This window comes from Cladosporium halotolerans (assembly GCF_011745625.1).
Source record: "Cladosporium halotolerans strain TM138-S3 chromosome Unknown Sca5, whole genome shotgun sequence".
Lineage (NCBI taxonomy): Eukaryota > Fungi > Ascomycota > Dothideomycetes > Cladosporiales > Cladosporiaceae > Cladosporium > Cladosporium halotolerans.
Window position 1 is genome coordinate 1 of NW_027191456.1, and position 20,920 is coordinate 20,920.

Sequence of the window (20,920 nt, forward strand, 5' to 3'; positions counted from 1 at the left end):
GTCGGGGGGCGCGATGCCGGCGTTGGCGATTATGTGGTGGATGGAGCGGGAGGGGGAGGTCGTGGAGGCGAGGTGGAAGAGGGCGTGTTGGGAGGGGTAGGAGGTTACGTCGGTGGGGAGGAAGGTGGTGCTGTTTCGTTGCGTTGGGGGTTAGGGTCGGTTGGAATGGGGGAGGGAGGGAGGGGGCAGGCAAGGCGTACCCGGGGAGTTGGCGCGCGAGTGCTTCGCCGTCGGGAATGTTGGTGTCGCCGAAGTAGACGTGCATGCTGATGGTCGTTAGCTGGTGTTCGGGGTTTGAAGGGACCAGGATTGTTCCTCACCCGGCAGCGTGTAGGGCTTGGACGTAGGCTTTTCCTAGGCCGTTCGCTCCTCCGGTGACAATGGCTGTTTTTCCGGCTACATTGCTGGTGTTGATGGGCGCGTTGAAGTCGACCTTTTGAGAAACGTAAGGCATGGTGGTAGATGGTTATCGACGATGTCTTCCAAGGGGAGAAAGGTGTCTTGAGAATGGTGTCCGGAGGATGAGTGCCATTCTGGAAGGGAGGAGATGAGGTTGTATTCGGAACTATATATTGCTTCCGTTCGAAGGTGAACGAGTTCAAAGCATGCGGTCCCAGGTCACGTCGTGCGAGCTCGAGGAGTGCGGCGGTCGCTCGAACAAACGCGGCCGCGCGGGGGCGGATGATGGCGAGCGGAGCCGCGCAGATCTGTCTTTGTGGGCCGGTGATGCGGCCATCGTGCGATACCCAGCCGTTCCGCACTAATTTCACCAATGCTAGCGATTCTCCATATCCCTATTACGGTGGGAAGTGTGTACCTGATGTTGGGATGGAACGTCGCCTCCTATGCCATCTTGCAGCTCACCATCTGCGGCTGTCAAGCCGACGGAGAGGGCACGAACGCTGGACACCCCAGAGAAGCATGTACAATGGATACGAGGAATGATCTCGGGCAAAAAAAAACTTCACAGTCGACCTTAGATCATTTCGCGTGTCTCTGACGAACCCCGGTACGTGGCACGACTAGCATCAGTCGCCTCCGATTGTTTGCTTCGATCGATCTATATCTGTACAATCTAATGTCTATTTGTATTGACAAGTCTGGGAACTGTCTAAAGTTGCCTCTTGAAAGTGATCCGCTCGCGAAGGCTGATCTGCTCAGTCAAAAGCGATCACCGCCTTAGTAATCTCGTGCCTTTCGAATCGTCTGTAAGCTTCCGGCGCATCTTCAATGCTGATCACGTCGGAAACAATGAATCCAGGACTTGCCACACCCGAGGCGACCAAAGCAACCAACTCTGGCGCGAGTCCAATGGGGTCGGATGGACCAGCTTGCCACTTGAATTGCCCGAAGAAGAAAGATGCCAGCGACAGTTCGAGTGTGTCGTCCATCGTCGAGGCTCGTGGAGCCACTTCACTGTCCGAGGCAGGCATGTTGTATACACCAACAGTACCCATACCGCCGCCCGTCGATGTGACTGCTAGCATGTTGCGAGTGATGACATCGGACTGGACGGTGAGATTCCGGTTGACTTGTTCGTAGCCAACGGCATCGATACTTCTCGTCACACCGTTGGGCTCAAGAGCCATGATTTGTTCCACAGGGTCGGCCTCGCGGAAGTTGATAGGTGTGGCACCTTGCTCTTGTGCGATCGAAAGGCGCTCTGGCACGTAGTCGACACTGTAAATCCGGGAGGCGCCGCGGATTCTAGCCGCGTGAAGGGCCATCAAGCCGACTGGCCCAGCACCGAAGATAGCTACGGTATCGCCTGCCTTGAAGCCCGCATAGTCGAGTGCTTCCCATCCCGTTGCGAAGATGTCGGAAACCATAACGTAGTCGTTTGCCTGAGACTCGGTCATGTTGCCGCCCTGAGTGGCAGGAATCGGGATCAGTCCGTCGTCGGCGAAAGGGATACGGATGAACTCGGCTGGTGATACCGTCAACTTCTTCCCCATTGCTCGACAACTTCAAGATATGTGGACTGACCTTGTGTGCCACCCATACCACCGCCATTGCCATAGCCACCGTACATTTGAGTCGTCAAGTCCGTGTGGAGGTGTCCCTCAGCGGTGGCAAAAGGTATGATGACAGGATCGCCAACACTCAAGCTTCCTACACCTTCGCCAACTTCAGACACATATCCAATGCCCTCATGCCCAAGGACCCATGGAGCAGGGGGGCCAGGGTTTGTGCCGCGGTAGATATGCAGGTCCGAACCACAAATTGCAGCTCGGGAGAGCTTGACGATGGCATCCGTGGCATTGATGAGTGTCGGACGAGGGACATCCGCAACGGTAACGTTGTAAGCGTTTCCTTCCCAGAGAACCGCACGCATAGTTGCATTGACTGCGGCGGTGATATTGGCGAGAGCCATGTTTGGAAAAAGAAGTGGGTGATGTCTCGCGACAAAAAATGAATGAGCTGAAAATGCATAGTTGCTTCAACGGGCATGCTCTTTATATGCCTAACGACGAGAACAAGGGGCAAAGACCACCTTGTCCTGCAGCGATCACATCACGTCGTGAGTGACGATTCTCATCCATTAAGGCTGGATGGCACGCGCGGCCTTTGGTTGCTTCGCTCTTGTCATGATGTCGGAGGCGGAGATAAGACCTTCCACCCCATCGCTTTTGCAAGCACCATGTTCTTGGCCGGTTAGGGTGCACTCTAGATGGTCTCGGAGGAGAGCTTGGTGAGGTAGAAGCAGCCGAGTCGAGGCGCGGTGGTGGGCCACTGCTGCCGCGCGCTCGCCAAGATCTCCACCGCCGCGTGCCGGCAGAAAGCGGCCGCGTTTCTTCTTTTCGACCGCACGCTGACCGCAATCTCCTCAAGCAGGACCAGCACTCGGATCGGCAAACAAGCGACGGACAATGGCGTCAAGCGAGGACGGACGTGCAGAGCTATCATGCATCCAATGCAAGAAGCTCAAACGGCGATGCTCCAAGGACTTGCCCGCTTGTCTTCTATGCTCCAGGGTACGGCGGCGATGTGAATATCCAAAGCCTTCATCGACACCAACAAGACCGAATCTGTCATCGGGTTTCGAATCTCCTGGTGTTCAATCCCGCGTGAGAACACCAATATCTCTCTCGTCTCGATCCGATGCCCTGTCAGCTCCAAATCCGCAAATATCGTCTAGTCTCGCAGGCTGCTTCGTCGACTCCGTCGCCTCGAGAGGCAAAGATGCGGCAATACCAGTTGATCTGCTATGGCAAGATATATGTCCTGGGGCTGTACCTTTTACTCATGTGGAAGCAAGACATGTCGTGGAGGAATACTATAAGTCCACGCACACATGGCTTCCTATCAGTGAGACTTACATGGCCCCCTATCTAAATTCATACCTGACGGTGTCTCTCAGTTTCAAAGCTTAGGGTCGACAGAATCATTGACGAAGATGACTTAGCATCAGCGGATATCCAGATCCTTCTGCATGCAATGGAGCTCGACCACAGTAGTCAGCACCATGCACGCCCGAAACCGCGCATTTCCCAACAAAAGCTCGTCAAATACACGCTATTCGACCTGGAACAAGCCGCCCAATTCTCAACTAATTTTCTAGCCGCGAGTGTATTGCTAGCCTTACACGAAGTCGGGCACGGTCTGTTTCCTGCAGCATATTTTACGGTCGCTAACGTAGCGCGCATTTGTCTGGCATTGGGCATTCACGACCGCACAAAAGCCACTCAAATCCTGCCACGGCCATGTAAGTATCTGTCTGAATCTTCCGAAACTACTGGAGCTAATTGCTCATTGCGATGTAGTCACCTGGACCGAGACTGAAGAGCGAAGACGGCTTTGGTGGGCAGTCCTCATTCTTGATCGGTATGTTCACGTGGGCCTTCGATTCAGACCTCTGTGTACTCCTAGGCTGGAGCCTTCAGAAATCTTGCCAGCCCGTGATGGAGCTTGGGACAATGGTGTAAGTGGCTGGATCAAGCATGCATAGTTGACATCGCTGACAGTCACAGCAGGACTTAACGGTAAACCCTTTGCTTGTAATGAGTATTGAGGCATCAACATCCGTAGATCCATTCGCTCGGACGTGTCAAGCGGCTCATTTGCTTGGCTGGGTATGCGAGCATGTCAACCAAAACCCATCCTCGGAGGACGCAGATCTGCATTTTCAGGAAGCTTTCACAATATCAAACGCCCTCCGAGCTTTGATCACGATGTTGTCAGCAGAAAGCGATCAGAGACCTCGAACCCAAAGGCACCAGTTGTTTGCCGCTCGAGGTTTGGCGTACGCGGCTCTCAACACCCTCTACGACGTGCATTCGTGTATCGAGCCGGACAATATTGAAACCATCGGGGGTAACCGTGGTCTTCGGCTTGACTTGCAGCAATCAGCCATTGAAGGATTCAAGCAGGTGATAGGGGAGATCTCTGAGCTTGCCTCCGAGATTGAGGAGTACTACGAACGTGAGGAGAGGAGGCTGGTGCCAATCATGGCGCTTTTCTGCCTCTACTCTGCCGCGGGTACGTACGGATGGTATTTCAGAGAGAATACCGATCCCAAATACTCGGTGGGGTTCGAAAACTTGCGCCGCGTCTTAGGTCGCTCCAAATGGAGGGTTGCTGGTAAGCCGCCCAAGATTCTCTCCGAGACTGCCCCGGTCAGTCTGATTGGAAGCCAATGCTGACATTGTCTAGGTATTTACATCGAGCTCCTAGATGGACAAGAGTCTTGCTATACGTGCGTCCATTGAGCGAGTACGATATCTGTAGGGAGTTCCTTTAACGGCTGGTGCCTCTCGCTCACCAGTGATGTCTCATCTCAACACTCGCTCGGCTAATAGAACTCACCTGGATTGCTCTGGATACGGGACGACGCACGCTACACACGTTTCTTGGCATTCAAACCTTGCTGATGCATAAAGTGCCGTGTCTGGTCTGGATCGACAAAGCCTCCCTTCAAAAGGCTGCATAGATTTCAACTCCCAGTAGCCGATGGCTGGGAGATCAAGGGGCGATAACCGCAGTCGGATGAGTACACTCTGGCCTTTACCGCTTCACTAGGCTCACTAAGCTTCACGCGATGGTCGTCTCTAATTGGGCGCTTTTAAAGTGACGGGATCAATCTGGCACTGATCAGCACGAGCATGCAAAATGCAGGGACGGAGCCGGCTCCCGTGGATCATGAGCTCCCGAGAATCCGCACAGCCAGCCCAACCTTCGCCTGAACTTGCCGCTCCTTAGCGCCGAGCCAATGCTAACTTCATCATCGCTACCGACAGCGTGGAAGCGCCTTCCTAGTTGCAGAGCCGGCTTGGATTTCGACCGGCTTTTTGCACTCTGCAAGATTACGACTGCGTCGCGGATGGCAGTCATCGAATCCTATTCGCGCAGCGTCCCAGACCCGCGAGGCCGCAACCAAAACTTAATTGTGAACCGCATATTGTTGTGCATGCATTGGCCCCGGAAGTCGGCAATCTACGTCTCTGCACCCGGCACTCATCACAGAACTTCACAGGCGAATGCACCGCTTCTCAATGGACTTTCGAGATGACAACAGCCCTCGCAAACATTGATCACGGATTTCATCACGGGAAAGATCCATAAGCATGCGACAAAGTAAGGGCATCAAAAATGCCTTGGGCGTCGACCAACGCGAAAGCTGAGCTCGCAAGCTGAGTCGCCAGGGCTTCGTAAAGTGCTAGCAACATGCATGGTGTGAGCCGTTTCCCCGGTCTCCCCGGTCTTTCTAAGTTCGGTAGTTCACTCGCACATCCTTCAAACGCCTTCTTAGGATCGCTTCCTCTCCCGAATTTTCCCCGCATCGAGGCTATCGACTACCGAATCCCTCGCAGATCAAAAGCCGTTCGCTCACTCGATGGAGACAATGCACTGCCATGCATGGGCATGCGTGCAGTTCACTCCACTGTCCGGGGAACGCATGCCGCTGTCAAGGAGCGCCATGCTGTGCCGCTACGTTAGCTTGGGCCGATTCGTTACGACAGTGTGTCAGCACGGACACGGAGCCATCCCCGCTCCACCCGTGGAGTCTCTGGTGCCATGCTACGCCGTTCCCACGTCGCTGGTATCTTGGTCGTCCCTCGTATTTAGACGGATGTATCCGCGGCCCAGGGCTACACCTTCGCTTTGAAATCCCTTGACAGGCCTTGCGTCCGCAAAGATACCGGGCTACATACCTTATTCACATGCACTTCTTCTTGGAGGCCAGCCCCAGTCAAGCTTTGAGCTGCAGAGGGCTCTTATGGCCTCTGCACCTTAGACCCTGAGCTACTCGCCCGATTCACCATGCCCGCTTCCGAATCATCCACACACAAAGAAGGTCCGACGAAACCAGGCGCAGTCAGACAGTCTCTATCCTGTGTTTCGTGCCGACGGCGCAAAGTGAAGGTCGGCATACGTGTGTCTATTAGATTGCCTAAGGGAAGACGTCACTGACTCATAGGAACGATCAGTGTGATCGAACAAAGCCATGTTCAGCATGCTGCGCTCGCGGAAACCCCAACGGCTGTCACTTCGTTGTGGTGGATGGGGGTGACTTCACCTTCGTGCAGCAGTCTTACGAGATTCGTGAGCTCCGCCGCGAGAACAAAAGGCTGAAGGAGCAACTTCGCGAGGAACAAGAAAATAACAGCGGTCACTCCGATGATGCCTTTGAGCCAGGGGTGAGCCGAATTTCCCGCGCGGAAGCTTCAAGAAAGCGTCGTTTACTGGCAGGGTCGACGACGACGAACATACCTGGGCCATCGACCACCCTTGCCGAAGTTTGTCGCCCAATGCAATAGTCCCAAAGCGCGGGATTCGGAAGCACTGACGGTCAATGCAGGCGTTCAGAACACAGTTCACCAATCTACCACCTGCCGAAGTCGCCATTCACGGTCTGGCGCAAACAACTGGATATCCATTCCCATGCTTGCGGATTGGCGAAAATACTACTGCAGCCCTTACTGGTCTACTACCCTCCCGCGACGAAGTGCTGCGGGAATTCGAGGAATTCCGCAAGATAGCCCAAAGCCTGACCGTCCAGCAGACCCCGGACACGACAAGAAAGACGCACGCTGAATGCTTCCTGAACAACGTTGAAGAAAATGCCACGAGATCGCCAGATACGCTTGCGATGACGTTCGCAGTTCTAGCATTCGTCAGAAATGTCAGGACAAAGAAAGGGAGGCAGCCCCTCAGCAGAGAAGATTCACAAGCTTCATTCATGCAAAGCGAGTGTTACAGTAAGCATGCTAGAATATAGATTCGCCGGCCAAGGCTGACAGACCCTTTCCAGTCGCGGCTAGTATGCAGGCTCTGCGGAATGCTTCTTTCCTCAACGAGCCGAGCCTCACATGCGTCAGAGCGCTCCTCGTAATCGGCTTATACCTGACCAAGCATGCAAGATTCCAGGACGCTTGGTCGCTGTTTGGTCTCACCGTACGGCTTGCGCAGACGATCGGGCTCCATCGTGACCCCGATACGCTAGATCCACCCGTTTCGTGTCACGAGCGTGCAGTGCGACGAAGTACTTGGTGGTTCACCATTTACTCGGACCAGTATCTATCGACCATGCTCTGCAGGCCAATATGCATCTCCAGCATTGGCGACTGCCCGCCTGAGAAACCCTCCACGATCAACACGATCGAAGTGAGGCTGTCCGACATCGTACATGAGTTCACGATCGTCTCAAGAAGAATTCTGAGCAGTGAAGGATCCACCAGTCCCTCTAAACTCCGAGCTTTCACGAGTGAATTGTTAGCACTGTGGAAGACGATGCCGGAAGCGTTGCAATTTGACGAGCGCTGGCTCCGCTCAGAAGAGACATTGCCAGAATGGCCTCTCGACACCGTAGCCGCGAGTAAGTGATGGCTCTTGATCGTAGTTGACTCACTGTCGAGACGAGGGCTGACATCAAAACAGAGGTTTTCGCAGATGTACAGTTCTTAATCGTCCTACTCAACACCCAGGCTAGCGGTACCACCGCCTCAAGAGGCTCAGTCTCCCCAACAAATGGTACAGCTCTTCCCAATTTACCCAGTAGCGCGTCAACGGATCCGCATTCGCCAATAGGCCAAGATCTCAACCGTCCATTCGCAATCAATGGCTCAATCCATGTCCTGCGCGCCTTCCTCTATCTCTCTCACCGCCAATCGACAGAAGTCGTCTGCCACCTCTGCGATTCTCAAGCCCTGCACGCGGCAACGGTCCTCCTCGATGACGCTTGGGAGACTGGTGACGAAAGCAACCTACGTCTGGTTGAAAATGTGCGGCTCGTATTTGTCGAAATGCAACTGGAAGATGGCAGTCTGAGGTTGCTTCCTAACCTTGCGGTTGAGCGAATCTCGAAAGGACTGGCCAGGCTTGCGAACCGAAGAGAAGAAAGAGAGCGGACAAATTTGAGGAATCAGTGTCAGGAGTGGATTGTCATGAGATAATGAATCATTGTCATCCGCTGCTTGGAGGACAAGACAGACGCCTATATGACGGCAAAGGAATTCAGAGGAAGGCTTCTTAGACAATTTTGCTTATGACTATGATACACACGATAGCATGGTACTTTTACATACATGGTATAACGATACAACACGATCACAACACCACATACCCTTCGTCCGATCCCGAGCTTCGTTTGTGGGGACAGAGCGACCCACCAACGTGCCACCACGATCACTGCACTTGTGCTCACCCCGTAACAGTCCTGTAGAGCCGAGGAATTCCCAGGGATGACAATTCAGTGCCGAGAAGCAAGTCAGCCATTTAGCAGTAGGCCCGTGAGGGCCGCTGGAGTAGTTCGATTAGCGCTGCTGAGCCCTATGACACCAAAATCATCGGATCCCGTCAGTCGGTAAGTTGGACAAACGTGATTACAAACAACAAATATTTGACAATAATCACTTGAACAAGGCCAACCTGTGGATCAAAGTCTTCTGGCATGTTACTCGGTGACGCCAAAGTCCCGGTAGCCCTCAAAAAAATCAAGTCCTACAAGAAATGCCTCTTGATCGATGATCCTGGCAAGCCGTGATGTGCCACCCTGGATGAGCATTCTTTTCCCGGGAAATTCAACCTCACTTCCGTGATTTCACCGTGATGAGCTGACGCTTGCTTAGATTGCACTTGGTGGGGTCCCCTTGCGAGATTCCTCGATCAGGCACCCTTTGCTCAATTCAATATATGCCAAATGAAAATTTGTGGGGATCCATCCCCTTCTGAATCGAAGGTCGTTTGCAAGAGTGGCATGTTTCTCTATTGGTACCGAATTGATTTTACTCACAGCCTCAAGTAATGAATTCAATAAGGCGGACCACAATCTACGACACTAGCAAGTCGCGTCTCAACGCGATGTTCCTCCATCACAGTGTGGGCGATTTGTTGACCGTGTCTTGATCGGCATGCGTGGTTACGGCACGTATTCCCTCAATAAGAATCGTCAGATGATTGCACGTATACAACACCGCAGATATAGGGTGGTCGAAGCTCCAGCGTTATCAGGAGAAATCAATGAAGGCGAGCTTAAAACGCCACTTCATGCAACCCCTACCGAATGCGTATTTGGGGTTCTTTACGAAGTCAAATCAACCACCGCGGCTAAAAGCTGTTCAACATCTTACTTTGTGGCAATGAACGTTGATAAAAATCAATTGGAACCCAATGAATACCCGAAGATATTGAAATTGAGAAAAAGAGCTGACGGAAAACCATGCAAGGTTACGACGAATCCGACGATCCACTAGTTTCTCACCATTTCACGATGGTGTGCCGCCGAGTTCCAAGTCATGTAGGCATGATGAGAAGTGATGACTTGCACAGTACCGTGGACAGAACTGTGCGGTCTGCAACTCCTCACAGCGCAGCGTTTACACAATGTCTTGGGACGAGACATGGCGCGGATGCGTTGCCCATCCCTAAGGGAACTTGAGAGCAAGATCGAGCTGTCGGAACAACAGATCTCCCGCAAAATCCCAGATCTTCAACCTCGCAGTCACCATCGACGTCCATCCACAGACTCTTCATTGTGACAACCCTTCCGCCAAGCCTGCTGCCCGCGGCTCGCGGTCTTCGGTCCACTACTTGCACCGGCTCGCCAAGTCAGAGCAGTGACCGGGTTTCTGACTCGAATCGCCATGGTGAAGGAATATGTCTAAGGCACCTAGCTGGCAACTAGCCCATTGTCGCTCCCGGCCCGACCAGCCGTCGTGACCGCCGCATCTAGCCTTCTTATTCGGTCCGGAGCCAACCCCGATAACGATCTGGACGCCGTCTCGACTACACATGCACACCAAAGTGATGTGTTGCGCGAGGCACTTAGTTAACATTGTCACAGTGGACCGACTTGTAGCCAAGATCACAGGTCGACGCGAAGGATTGTGATGCCAATCCTGCTGCGAGCCGACCAAACATCTGCTCCGGGATCAATCAATCCGCGGAGCCATCCCCAGCATACACACACCCATGGCGACCAACCAATCGATCAATCGATCGATCAATCCCAATAAACATCAACAAATTACAATGACCACACAATTGCTTGACTGAAGGTCCCCATACCATCTCAGCTCACCCTCCGCCAATTCACAAACAGACATCAAAGAATCACAGATCACCAAGAACCTGCATCGCGACGGGACACGACTCTACCGTGCGGACGATATAACGCGTTCTCCGGTCCCCCTCACGCCAACGCAACAGTCTGCCACCGCGCGCATAACCCAACCACACATCCTTGCGCACCATCAGAGCCCACGGCCTCTCGTGTGCCGTCTCGCTCCATGTGGCGAACGACTGAGGGGGCGAGCTAGCAATAGAGAGAAAAGAGACTTTCTAGGCGAAACGACCGAGCGAACAAACGAAGGAGAACGACATCAGTCAGTGATTATGTAGGGGTTTCAGATTCTCATTACATACTCATTACATGCAACATCGGCTCCAGAAGAGCCCGCCCATCTTCCTCCCATTCCAAAAGTCCCGCCGCGCCCATCACAAACACCTAATCTACCTCCCCTCCCCCTCCCCCTCAACAGCACCCAACCTCACCACCCCCAACGCGCCCGCGACAGCATCCACTCCATTTTCCCCACCACCCCCCTCTCCCTTCCTCGCCTCCAAAACCCTCAACGTAGCCCTCAACTCCCGCTCCACGTCCGCCAGCCCCGCCGGCGGCAGCACGGCGGCACTCTGCTGCTGCTGCGCGAGTTTCTTCCGATACGAGCGCAGCGAGCGCGCGATCGACTCCGTCGCGCCCGCGAGCGAAGCCGGGCCCGAGCCGACGCTGACAGTCGCCGTGGGCGAGCGCTCGGCCGCTTTGTTGGAGCCGGGGGGCGCAGCGAGAGCGAGGCTGTCTGTGCTGCGGCCGGTGGGGCCGCGGAGGGTTGTGGCGAGGGAGGTGCGGCGTTTGCTTGACGCTGCTGTTGTTGTGGCTGTTTGGGCGCGGTCGCGGGGTCTGCTGCTGTTGGAGGAGGGGTTTCGTGGACTAGGCGGGGAGGGGGAGCGGTTGCGGAGCGGGGAGTCGGGGGGGAAGACGGAGAGGAAGGCGGGTTCGAGGCGTGGGGTTGTGGCGATGCGGGAGGGCTTTTTGCGGAGGCGTTGGGGGGATTTTGGGGGGACGGCGGCGGTTGATGTGCTGGTGGGAGAACTGGGTTCTGCGTCGGAAGGCGTGGGCTGCTTGAGGCGTCTGTGGTGGCGGGAGAGGTCTGAGTGGGAGAGGATTTTGCGGAGAGGGGGGTTGAGGTTGAGGAGGGAGGTGTCGTTTGACGAGTTGGTGGTGGAGGGGGTTTCGAGGACGATGCCGAGGCCGCCGCCGTTGGGGTCTGAGGTTGGGTTTGGGGAGGCGAGGACTGTGTCCCAAATGAAGATTGTGGAGTCGGCGGCGACGGTGACGAGGCGGGAGGTGGGGGAGTGCTCGTCGGGAGGCAACAGGGCGACGTCGGTGATGCCTTCCGTGTGGCCCCAGTCTCTGGCGATGAGGGAGCCAGTTTCCGTGTAGAGTCGCACTGATTTATCCGAACTTGCTACGCCGGCGATGGCAGGATTGCCGTTCAGCGAGGGCGCGTATAAGACTTTTGAGATTACGGCGGCCTCTCCTCCTTCCGCATCCGAGCACTTGAAGCTTGACGCGCATTGTCCGTTTTTGATCTTATACCTGCCAATGCAGCGATCGACGGTCGCGATCAAGAGTTCGCCTTCTCCAGCAAGACACATCGAGGTTGGAGACGTCTTGACAGTGATAGCTCGCAGCATGACAAAAGCCAACGATTCCACAATGCCTTGCTCGCGAAACATGACCTCGCGAACGACGATCGACCTGTCGGCTGAGTGAGTGATCAACCGCCGCTCCACATCATCGTAGAGAACACCAGTAACCGCGCCTGCGTGCTCATCCATGGTCTGAACTAGCGAAAGCTGTTCATCCTTCCACATGAACAGCTGAGACATGCGATCTCGGCCGGCTGTAGCGAGGAAATCTACTCCGTCGATCTGAAAAGCGCAGAGATCCATAATCTCTGCAGAGTGAGCTCGCACTTGGGTGACTATAGATTTCGTCTTGACATCCGCGACAGAAAGTACGCCATACTTGTCTCCGGAAGCGATGAGAGCGCCACTAAAGAATGGTGCGACACTCTTAAGCTCATTGCAGGCGCTTTGCGCGGATGGCGCAGGTGGAACGGGGATGTTGAGAAATGCATCCAGTCCGCCGGAAGCGTCCCAAAACTGAACCAGGCCGTTTGCTGAGAAAGTCAGAAAGCGTGCTGATGGCAGCGCATCTGAACGGAAGAGCGTGACGCCTTGCACGGCTTCCTTATGAGCGGCGAGTTGTGTGAACGATTGATCGTCGGCGTTTCGTAACGTAAGCACACGCTCTGAATCCAGTTCGACGGTAACCGGGCCAAGCGCAGCTGTCGCGACAGTCGAAGACGCGCCGGTTGATCCGGATCTTGCTGGCAGGACTGTTTGGCGTCGTGACCGACTCGGCGGTCTCTCTGGCTGGGAGTATTCTGAGGGTTGCAACGTCTTGACGCAGCCTTCACTTCCTAGCACCTGCACCACCCCATTGTCGTCGACACGTGCGGCACTTACTGAGAAATTGGCGTTCGCGACCAATGTCAAGGATTGCACTTTATCCCTGTCGTTTAATGTACAAATCTCCCCGCTGTCCGCACAAACGATCGCTTCACTGTCGGATACGGGCACTACCGCGACGAAGTTGCACTCAAGCAGGTCGTTCAACAAAGTGTTCTTTCCCGCAAGGGTCTTGTGCCTCGGAGTGAGAATGCTGTTCCCGTAGTCGGATGCCCGTGTATCGGTGCGCTGTTTCGGTGCCAGAAAGGACGGATTCGAGACCATCTCTGGGCTTCGCAAATCCAAGTTGGCATCATCGTCCGGCCGCCAGACTTTGATAAATCGCAAGCCGGCCGTGACAAGAGCGTCGCCGACCCAGGCAATGACATTGGTCACTGTAGTCAATTTATTGCTGGCGTGCAGACCAGGTGCACCGGACTTTTCGTCGATGCTCCAGATGTACAGGAAACCATCATTGACGGTCCCCAGCGAGGCCAGGAACCTCGAATCCGGACTGAACCGCAGAGCGTGCACGCCAAAGCTGTGCTCGGAAATCGTCGCAACCGGACTATCTGACGAGTCGTCTGCTAACGAAAATATCGCAATCCGAGGCTTGTATCCGGTCTCTCCCAGCGCCAGCCACTTCCCATTGGGACTCAAAGCCACGGAGGTCGCAGCCTTCACGCGATCCTTAGCGGTCGTCGACCTGCCTGAGGGAGAGTCGGACCAGTCGCGGCCAGCAGAAGCCAGCGGCGAGCCGCCGACGCTCTGCTCCCTCACAAACCCCAAAGCGCGATGTCTCGGGTCGCTTGGGGTGGGCGTCGCGCCTCCGTCTCTTGCAATGCCGGGCGGGGTGGGTCTGGCGCGGTAGAAGCGCTGCTTTGTGCTCAAGCCGTCGGCGGTGGCTTCGACTTCCGCAAGAACCGCACAAGCTCCGGCGGTATGGGCGAAAAGGCGCGGAGCGGGCAGGAAGTCGAAGGCAGTGGGCGAGGCGGTGGTGGTGCCTATGACATGGCGTAATTGCAGGCCCGGCTCGTCGGGCTTCGGGAATCTGGTGGGCGAGCGAGGCGAGGTGTTTTTGTGGAAGGGCGAGTTGGAGGGCGTCAGCCGCAAGGCGTGGTGGTTCATCCTGGGTTGCGCCGTCTTCGACTGTGCCAGGGCGATCGAGGATAGTGCCAGCTCAGCAGCATCACCGTCATTGCTCGGCGGCGAGCATGTCAATGGCGTGTGAGGGGTGAAAGGTGGGTGTTTTGAGGGTGGAATGCGGATTTGGTGGCCTGGAAACAGCAGTCACAACTCGGCGAGGAGCTCTCACCGTGCGATGGTGAAGGCGGGCTTCAATTCGACTTGCCGTGCATATCCTCAGTCGTGTTTACACATGGTTGTGCAGCTCGTGAAAACGACACCGTTGTCTCAGTGGCAGTCTCAGAGGGCTTGCGCAGGCCTTACCGTTTCCCACGACGACCAAAATCAACACAGCGCGCAGAGAGACACGCCCTCGACGCCAACGCCAACGCCGCCATCGCGAACCCACCGAGACCCGAGCTGGCGGGCGCGTTGTTTAGACGCGAAGCTTAGGCCACTTTGTCTGCACACTGCTGCAAAGGTGGCGCCTCCTTCGTGAGCCGCATTGCTTGGAAGGCGATGGGATGGTGGGCTTGATATGGCACTACCGGCAATGCACCGGAGTAATTAAGGCAGCTCGCGCGCGGGATACACAGAAACACGCAGGCTGCTGAGCTGAGACCGACCCCCTGCGCCGGGAAAAATGGTGGCACGCGAGCAGCACGAGATGCGCGACGGGCGACGGTGCTGGCGCCTCTATTATCCGACCATCTCGCGCCGGCGGCCCCTCATGCCTGCGGCAGCCCGTCGCCGGTCGAGCTGGTGCGCCGGTGGGGCTCTGAGGACGGCGGCGGCGGCTCGCACGACAGGGCGATGTCACCATGAGCGAGGCAAACACCACCCCGTCGCGCCTCGCGGTCACGATAATGGTCAGCTATGTCAGCCCAGACAACGTGCCACCCTCTCCCACTTCTCCGCACCCTCTCGGCAGCGAGTGCTCGGGAGCAGAGGCCAGTCTGGCGCAGGCGGATGAGCGGATGACGATGATCCAGCCCTTGGCGCTGAACCCGGCCCAGCCAGGGCTCCAGCTCCCCGCACCGCGCAGCACGAAGGATGATCTGTTGCTCTGCGCGCCCGCCGCGCCATGATGATTGTCGCAGGTGGCCCGCCGCCGCACGACACCTTAATAGCAAGCACAATGGCCGCCGCTGGCTTGGGGCGAGCAGAGGTGGCAGCCGCACAGCTACACCACCGCGCCAGAGCCCGTCGTCCGCAAGCAACACCGGCAAACACCATCCGTAGCCACTATAAACAGCCATCGCAGACACCCAAGCGCAGACGCACCCAGCCCGAACCGAGCTGGCCCAACTCCATTGACCCGCCGCATCCAGGGACTAGCGGAACAAGCCCAGGGTAGGCAGAGAGCAGAGGCCCGAGGACCACCACTCGGCACCCGCGTTATTAGATCGTCCACTGCTGCTGCCCTCACGCTCCGGCCTCGCAGTCTACCTTACCTTACCTTTGCGACTTTGCTGTCGACCTTCACCCTATCTCCCTTTTACCCCTCCCCCACCGCTTCGACGCTGCTCTCGGCCACGCCAGCGCAGTCCACAAGCCAAATCGCCCACTCTCCACCCCACCACCACCACCACCACCACACAGATTAGCGCGTCGACAACACCACCGCCAGAATGTCTGAAGAGCAGGCACCGCCCACCGGCGCCATCCCTGAGTCCGGCACCGTGCCGACTTACGACATCCCCAAAGCTTTCTTCGAGTGAGTAGTGCCCCGCAGCGCGCGCGCCGACCAGACGAGCGCGAAATCCCCAGAAAGCCGAAGCAGAAGCTGACTTGGAGCTCCAGCAAGCACGGAAAGCCCCACCTCCAGAACCTAGATGAGTACAAGCAGCTGCACAAACAATCTATCGAGGACCCCGAGAAGTTCTGGGGCGACAGAGCTCACGAGCTGCTGTCATGGGAGAACGATTTCCACAAGACACACTCCGGCACTCTCGCCGGCGGAGACAACGCCTGGTTCCACGGCGGTAGGCTCAATGCCTCATACAACTGCGTGGACCGCCACGCTTTCAAAGACCCCAACAAGCCTGCGATCATCTACGAGGCGGATGAGCAGCAGGGCGGTCGCACAATCACCTACGGCGAGCTCATGGCCCAGGTGTCGCAGCTCGCGTGGGTGCTCAAGCAGATGGGCGTGAAGAAGGGTGACACCGTCGCTCTCTACATGCCCATGATTCCCGAAGCTGTTGTCTCGTTCCTTGCTTGCTCCCGCATTGGCGCCATTCACTCCGTTGTTTTTGCCGGTTTCAGCTCCGACTCTCTGCGTGACCGCATTATCGACGCGCAGTCCAAGGTTGTCATCACCACCGACGAGGGCAAGCGTGGCGGCAAGACCATCGGTACTAAGAAGATCGTGGACGACGCTCTCAAGCAGTGCCCCGATGTTACTCACTGCCTTGTCTACAAGCGCACCGGCACCGAGGTGCCTTTCACCGAGGGTCGCGACCTCTGGTGGCACGAGGAGGCCGAGAAGTGGCCTTGCTACTACCCTCCCGAGCCCGTGGACTCGGAGGACCCCCTCTTCCTCCTCTACACCTCCGGCTCGACCGGCAAGCCCAAGGGCGTCATGCACACGACTGCAGGCTACCTGCTCGGCGCGGCCATGACGGGCAAGTACGTCTTCGACATTCACGACTCGGACGTGTTCTTCTGCGGCGGCGACGTCGGCTGGATCACCGGCCACACGTACGTCGTCTACGCGCCGCTCGTCCTCGGTGTCGCGACCGTTGTCTTCGAGGGAACGCCCGCGTACCCCGACTTCAGCAGGTACTGGGAAGTGTGCGAGAAGCACGGTGTCACCCAGTTCTACGTCGCTCCCACCGCGCTCCGCCTACTCAAGCGCGCCGGCGACGAGCACGTCAAGCACGAGATGAAGACGCTCAGAGTCCTCGGCTCCGTGGGCGAGCCCATTGCCGCTGAGGTCTGGAAGTGGTACCACGAGGTCATCGGCAAGGAGGACGCACACGTCGTTGACGTGAGTAGATTCTGTCCCTATCCAACCCCCCAAACAGTCAGCTAACATCCCCCACAGACCTACTGGCAAACCGAGACCGGCTCGCACGTCATCACGCCCCTCGCCGGAATCACTCCCACAAAACCCGGCTCCGCCTCCCTCCCCTTCTTCGGCATCGAGCCCGCGATCATCGATCCAGTCTCCGGCCAGGAAATCCACGGCAACGACGTCGAAGGCGTGCTCGCCTTCAAGCAGCCGTGGCCGTCGATGTGCCGCACCGTCTGGGGCGCGCACAAGCGCTACATGGACACGTACCTCAACGTCTACAAGGGCTACTACTTCACGGGCGACGGCGCGGCGCGCGACTGCGACGGCTACTACTGGATCCGCGGGCGCGTCGACGACGTCGTCAACGTCTCGGGCCACCGCCTGTCGACCGCGGAGATCGAGGCGGCGCTCATCGAGCACGCGGCCGTCGGCGAGGCCGCCGTCGTCGGCATCAATGACGAGCTGACGGGCCAGGCCGTCAACGCTTTCGTCTCCATCAAGGACGGCCACGAGCAGAGCGAGGAGCTGCGCAAGGAGCTCATCCTGCAGGTGCGCAAGTCGATCGGGCCCTTCGCGGCGCCCAAGGCGGTCTTCTGCATTCCCGACCTGCCCAAGACGCGCTCGGGCAAGATCATGAGGCGGATTTTGAGGAAGATCCTCGCGGGCGAGGAGGATCAGCTGGGCGACACGAGCACGCTGAGCGATCCGAGCGTGGTGGATAAGATCATTGAGACTGTCAAGGCGGGGAGGAAGTAGATGGTGGGGGGGAGTATCATGATATGTGATGCGATCTGGTCCGTTGGATCTAATGGCGAGCGAGCACACGAGATGATGAGACGAGATGAAGATGAAGATTGGTCGGTTGCAGATTTCCTTGGATGATTTTAACGTCGGAGTACCTCAGTCAGTCATGTCCATACCTTTGTTTGTTGTTACGAAGTCATTTTCCTTTTGCACATTTGGATAGAATCCGGCCGACCTGAACAACGTCACCTCGTACCGATCTGTCATCGACAGCCCGGCGCTCAAAAGCCCCAAGCTGACCTCCGCTGGGCGTGACCCTGACTGACCCCACGCGCTTTCGCTCTCGCGTGCACCAGCTCCGCTGTTCCTCAGGTACGTCTGGAGACGGCACAAGCTTCATTGAACTCCGTCACGTCACAGTAGGTACCGAATTGCTCGCACTCGCAGGGTCAATTCCGCTGTCTTAGACAATTCTCAAGACTCGCAATGGCATCACATCGTACGATTCGAAACCGTACAAGTTCTCCATGTGGGCTCGAGGCATTGGCAACGGCTATGGCGTGACTGGATTTAATGCGTGCTGCTACCGAAACTTACTGAGCACCTAGGGCGGGACCACGACGCGATGACTAAAGGAGCAGAGCTGGAATAAGTTTGTAGTCACCGGCTGAGTACCTTCGTATTAAATTGTACTTGAGCTGTCGTGAATGCTACGGTGCCAAGCAGGTACCTTAGGCAGTCGGAACGACAAAGACACCACAGAGATCATTTGGAAGCCGCTTCTTACCTCACTTTCTCGCACGGCTTCGCAGTCCGTCCACTCACTCTACGCGAAGCGAAACCACTCTCAGCCCGCAAAAAGCGAGACGACACTTCCTCGCCGCGCCCTCGATCCACACACACCATCCAGTCCCGCCGCACGCGCCGCCAACCCAAACCAAACGACACAAAAAACGCCGTCCTCCCTCCACTGCAAACCCGCAAAAATGCTCCCCAGCACATTCCACGCCCTCCGCCTCCCCCCCTCCCCCCCTTACACCCCCTCCTCGCCCGCGCCTCCCACCGCCCTGCACCTAACCCCCCTCCCCCTCCCAACCCCAACCCTCCCAACCCACCTCCTCATCCGCGTACACGCCACAACCGTAATCCGCGACAACCTCTCCTGGCCCGAGCTCTACGCCCCTCGCCCCGCCGAGCCCGCACACATGGGGAACGACTACTCCGGAACGGTCGTCGCAGTCCATCCCGAAGCTGACCCCCGAGGGGAGTGGAGAGTCGGGGACGCGGTGTGCGGGATGCTGGGCGCGGAGAAGGGCGGGGCGTGGGCGGGGTACGTCCTCGCAGACGTTGAGGAGGGGGAGGTAGGGAGGGTGCCGGCGGGGCTGGGATGGGGGGAGGCCGCGGCGTTGCCGTTGAGCGGGATGACGGGGGAGCAGGCTGTTTTTGAGCATGGGGGGTTGCGGTGGGGTGGAAGGCAGGAGAGGAAGAGGAAGAAGAGGGTGCTCGTGACGGGCGCGGCGGGGGGAGTGGGGATGTTTGTTGTTGGGTTTGCGGTTGCGGCGGGGTGTGAGGTTGTGGGCGCTGTGAGGGATGAAGGGCGGGATGGGGAGTTTGTGAGGGAGTTGGGGGTGGCGGAGGTTATTGAGTATGCGGATCTGGAGTCTGGTGGTTGTGAGGAGTTCGATGTTGTGATTGATACGGTTGGGGGAGAGGTGTTGCGGGCTTCTTGGGGAGTTGTGAAGGCTGAGGAGGAGGCGAGGTTGGTTTCGGTTGATTCGGGGAGTTGGGATTTCGTGCGGGCGCATGGGGAGGAAGGGCTTTCGAAGGGAAAGGAGATGGTCAAGGCGTTATTTTTCATTGTTGAGCCTTCGGCAGAGAGCATGAGGAGGGTGGCGGAGGCGGTGGAGAAGAAGTGGATTAAGCCGCTTGTGGCGAGGCAGTTCCCCTTTGCGCAGGCGAGGGAGGCATACGAGTTGGTGTGTAATAGAGGGGTGAGTGGGCGTGGGAAAGCTGTGCTTGTGATGGAGTGACGAGAGGTCGATAAACCAAATAGAATGTAGGAATCTCATTGTCTCCAAAGTGGGAAGTGGATTCGATTGAATGAGACGTGTATTTGGCTAGGGTTCTTGGAAGACGGACAGATTTTGTGACTGATTTGATATGTGTTGCAGATGACGGATGCAGGTAAGCATTCAATTTCCTTCTGTCCGTGGTTGAGGCTTCGTGAATCCAAATAATTCTCCTGTCAGCTCGAAAGCGCCAGGGATTTAGGTAAGTATCTTGTTATGCAGTTGTCGTAAGTATAAGCCAACACTAATACTCTCTACATGACAAGAGTGCAAATATTCAGACTGAGACATTGCTTTCCGGGGACTTGGGACGGTCAACATGTATGGGTGGTCGGACGGGTAACTATGCAGCTGCACGTGGTCGGAACCGAAGAACAAAAGTCGGGAGTGCATTGCGGACTTGGAAGTCAGTTGCAGAGATGGATGGCGTGTCTGCGCGTCTCGCGTGCGACGAATCTGTCAGCGAGGCCGCGGAAGGCTTAAGTCCGACGTGGTGACTTCATGATCTGGATGGCGAATGCGCATTTGTGTTCTGATAAGACGCCTTCTAGTGCGGACAAGATGGAAGTCGGCGTGATGGTGGTGCTCGCGGTAGACGACCAAGCAAAGGGACGCGTACTCCAGGCGCGGCCGCGGCTTGGCACAAAGCGAAGTGCAGCGCGGGCGGGCGGCGGATAGGGTTTAGCGCTGAAGAAGCGCGGAGCAGGCTCAGCACAGATGGCGGGCTTGAAGTTCCTCCCGTCGCCAGTCGGAGAGTTGACGGCCGGCCGTTGCGGCAGGAACGCCGGTGCTATTCTTGTTGCAGTAGTGAATGCCTGCCACAGCACACACGGCATTCGTGCCTACACACAACCAGCACACAACAATTGCTACAATAATATTCAAACAAAGCGACTCGTCCACAAATAGCGCTCACGTGGCTGCACCAGCTCTTTCTCCTCAGCCGCCG

At 56.7% G+C, this 20,920-nt stretch overlaps 7 protein-coding genes across 7 annotated transcripts; 4 read left to right on the plus strand and 3 right to left on the minus strand.

Annotated features, from left to right (window-relative positions):
• On the minus strand, positions 1-454 carry WHR41_01889 (uncharacterized protein; the record flags this gene model as incomplete). The annotated part of the gene is made up of 3 exons (XM_069370495.1): positions 1-130; positions 201-266; positions 321-454. Coding segments are annotated over 3 exons (330 nt in total), but the record flags the coding sequence as incomplete, so codon positions are not given.
• A 703-nt stretch (positions 455-1,157) lies between these two features.
• On the minus strand, positions 1,158-2,679 carry WHR41_01890 (uncharacterized protein; the record flags this gene model as incomplete). Its single annotated transcript, XM_069370496.1, has 2 exons — positions 1,987-2,679; positions 1,158-1,927 (listed from the first exon to the last, which is right to left on the minus strand). Exons 1-2 carry the CDS (start codon positions 2,372-2,374, stop codon positions 1,158-1,160), a joined length of 1,158 nt encoding a protein of 385 aa, XP_069232168.1. The 5' UTR covers positions 2,375-2,679.
• A 150-nt stretch (positions 2,680-2,829) lies between these two features.
• Positions 2,830-4,885, plus strand: WHR41_01891 (uncharacterized protein). The gene is made up of 5 exons (XM_069370497.1): positions 2,830-3,309; positions 3,362-3,706; positions 3,765-3,922; positions 3,975-4,581; positions 4,654-4,885. The coding sequence occupies exons 1-5, from the start codon at positions 2,871-2,873 to the stop codon at positions 4,707-4,709; spliced, it is 1,605 nt and encodes a 534-aa protein (XP_069232169.1). The 5' UTR covers positions 2,830-2,870; the 3' UTR covers positions 4,710-4,885.
• Positions 4,886-6,105: 1,220 nt separating this feature from the next.
• On the plus strand, positions 6,106-8,562 carry WHR41_01892 (uncharacterized protein). The gene is made up of 5 exons (XM_069370498.1): positions 6,106-6,363; positions 6,429-6,737; positions 6,800-7,199; positions 7,253-7,816; positions 7,879-8,562. The coding sequence occupies exons 1-5, from the start codon at positions 6,262-6,264 to the stop codon at positions 8,391-8,393; spliced, it is 1,890 nt and encodes a 629-aa protein (XP_069232166.1). The 5' UTR covers positions 6,106-6,261; the 3' UTR covers positions 8,394-8,562.
• Positions 8,563-10,950: 2,388 nt separating this feature from the next.
• On the minus strand, positions 10,951-14,142 carry WHR41_01893 (uncharacterized protein; the record flags this gene model as incomplete). The annotated part of the gene is made up of 1 exon (XM_069370499.1): positions 10,951-14,142. One exon carries the CDS (start codon positions 14,140-14,142, stop codon positions 10,951-10,953), a length of 3,192 nt encoding a protein of 1,063 aa, XP_069232167.1.
• Positions 14,143-15,228: 1,086 nt separating this feature from the next.
• On the plus strand, positions 15,229-18,230 carry facA (Acetyl-coenzyme A synthetase). Its single transcript, XM_069370500.1, has 3 exons — positions 15,229-15,856; positions 15,943-17,131; positions 17,189-18,230. The coding sequence occupies exons 1-3, from the start codon at positions 15,771-15,773 to the stop codon at positions 17,912-17,914; spliced, it is 2,001 nt and encodes a 666-aa protein (XP_069232164.1). The 5' UTR covers positions 15,229-15,770; the 3' UTR covers positions 17,915-18,230.
• A 658-nt stretch (positions 18,231-18,888) lies between these two features.
• WHR41_01895 (uncharacterized protein) lies at positions 18,889-19,932 on the plus strand (the record flags this gene model as incomplete). Its single annotated transcript, XM_069370501.1, has 1 exon — positions 18,889-19,932. One exon carries the CDS (start codon positions 18,889-18,891, stop codon positions 19,930-19,932), a length of 1,044 nt encoding a protein of 347 aa, XP_069232165.1.
• Between the last annotated feature and the right edge of the window lie 988 nt (positions 19,933-20,920).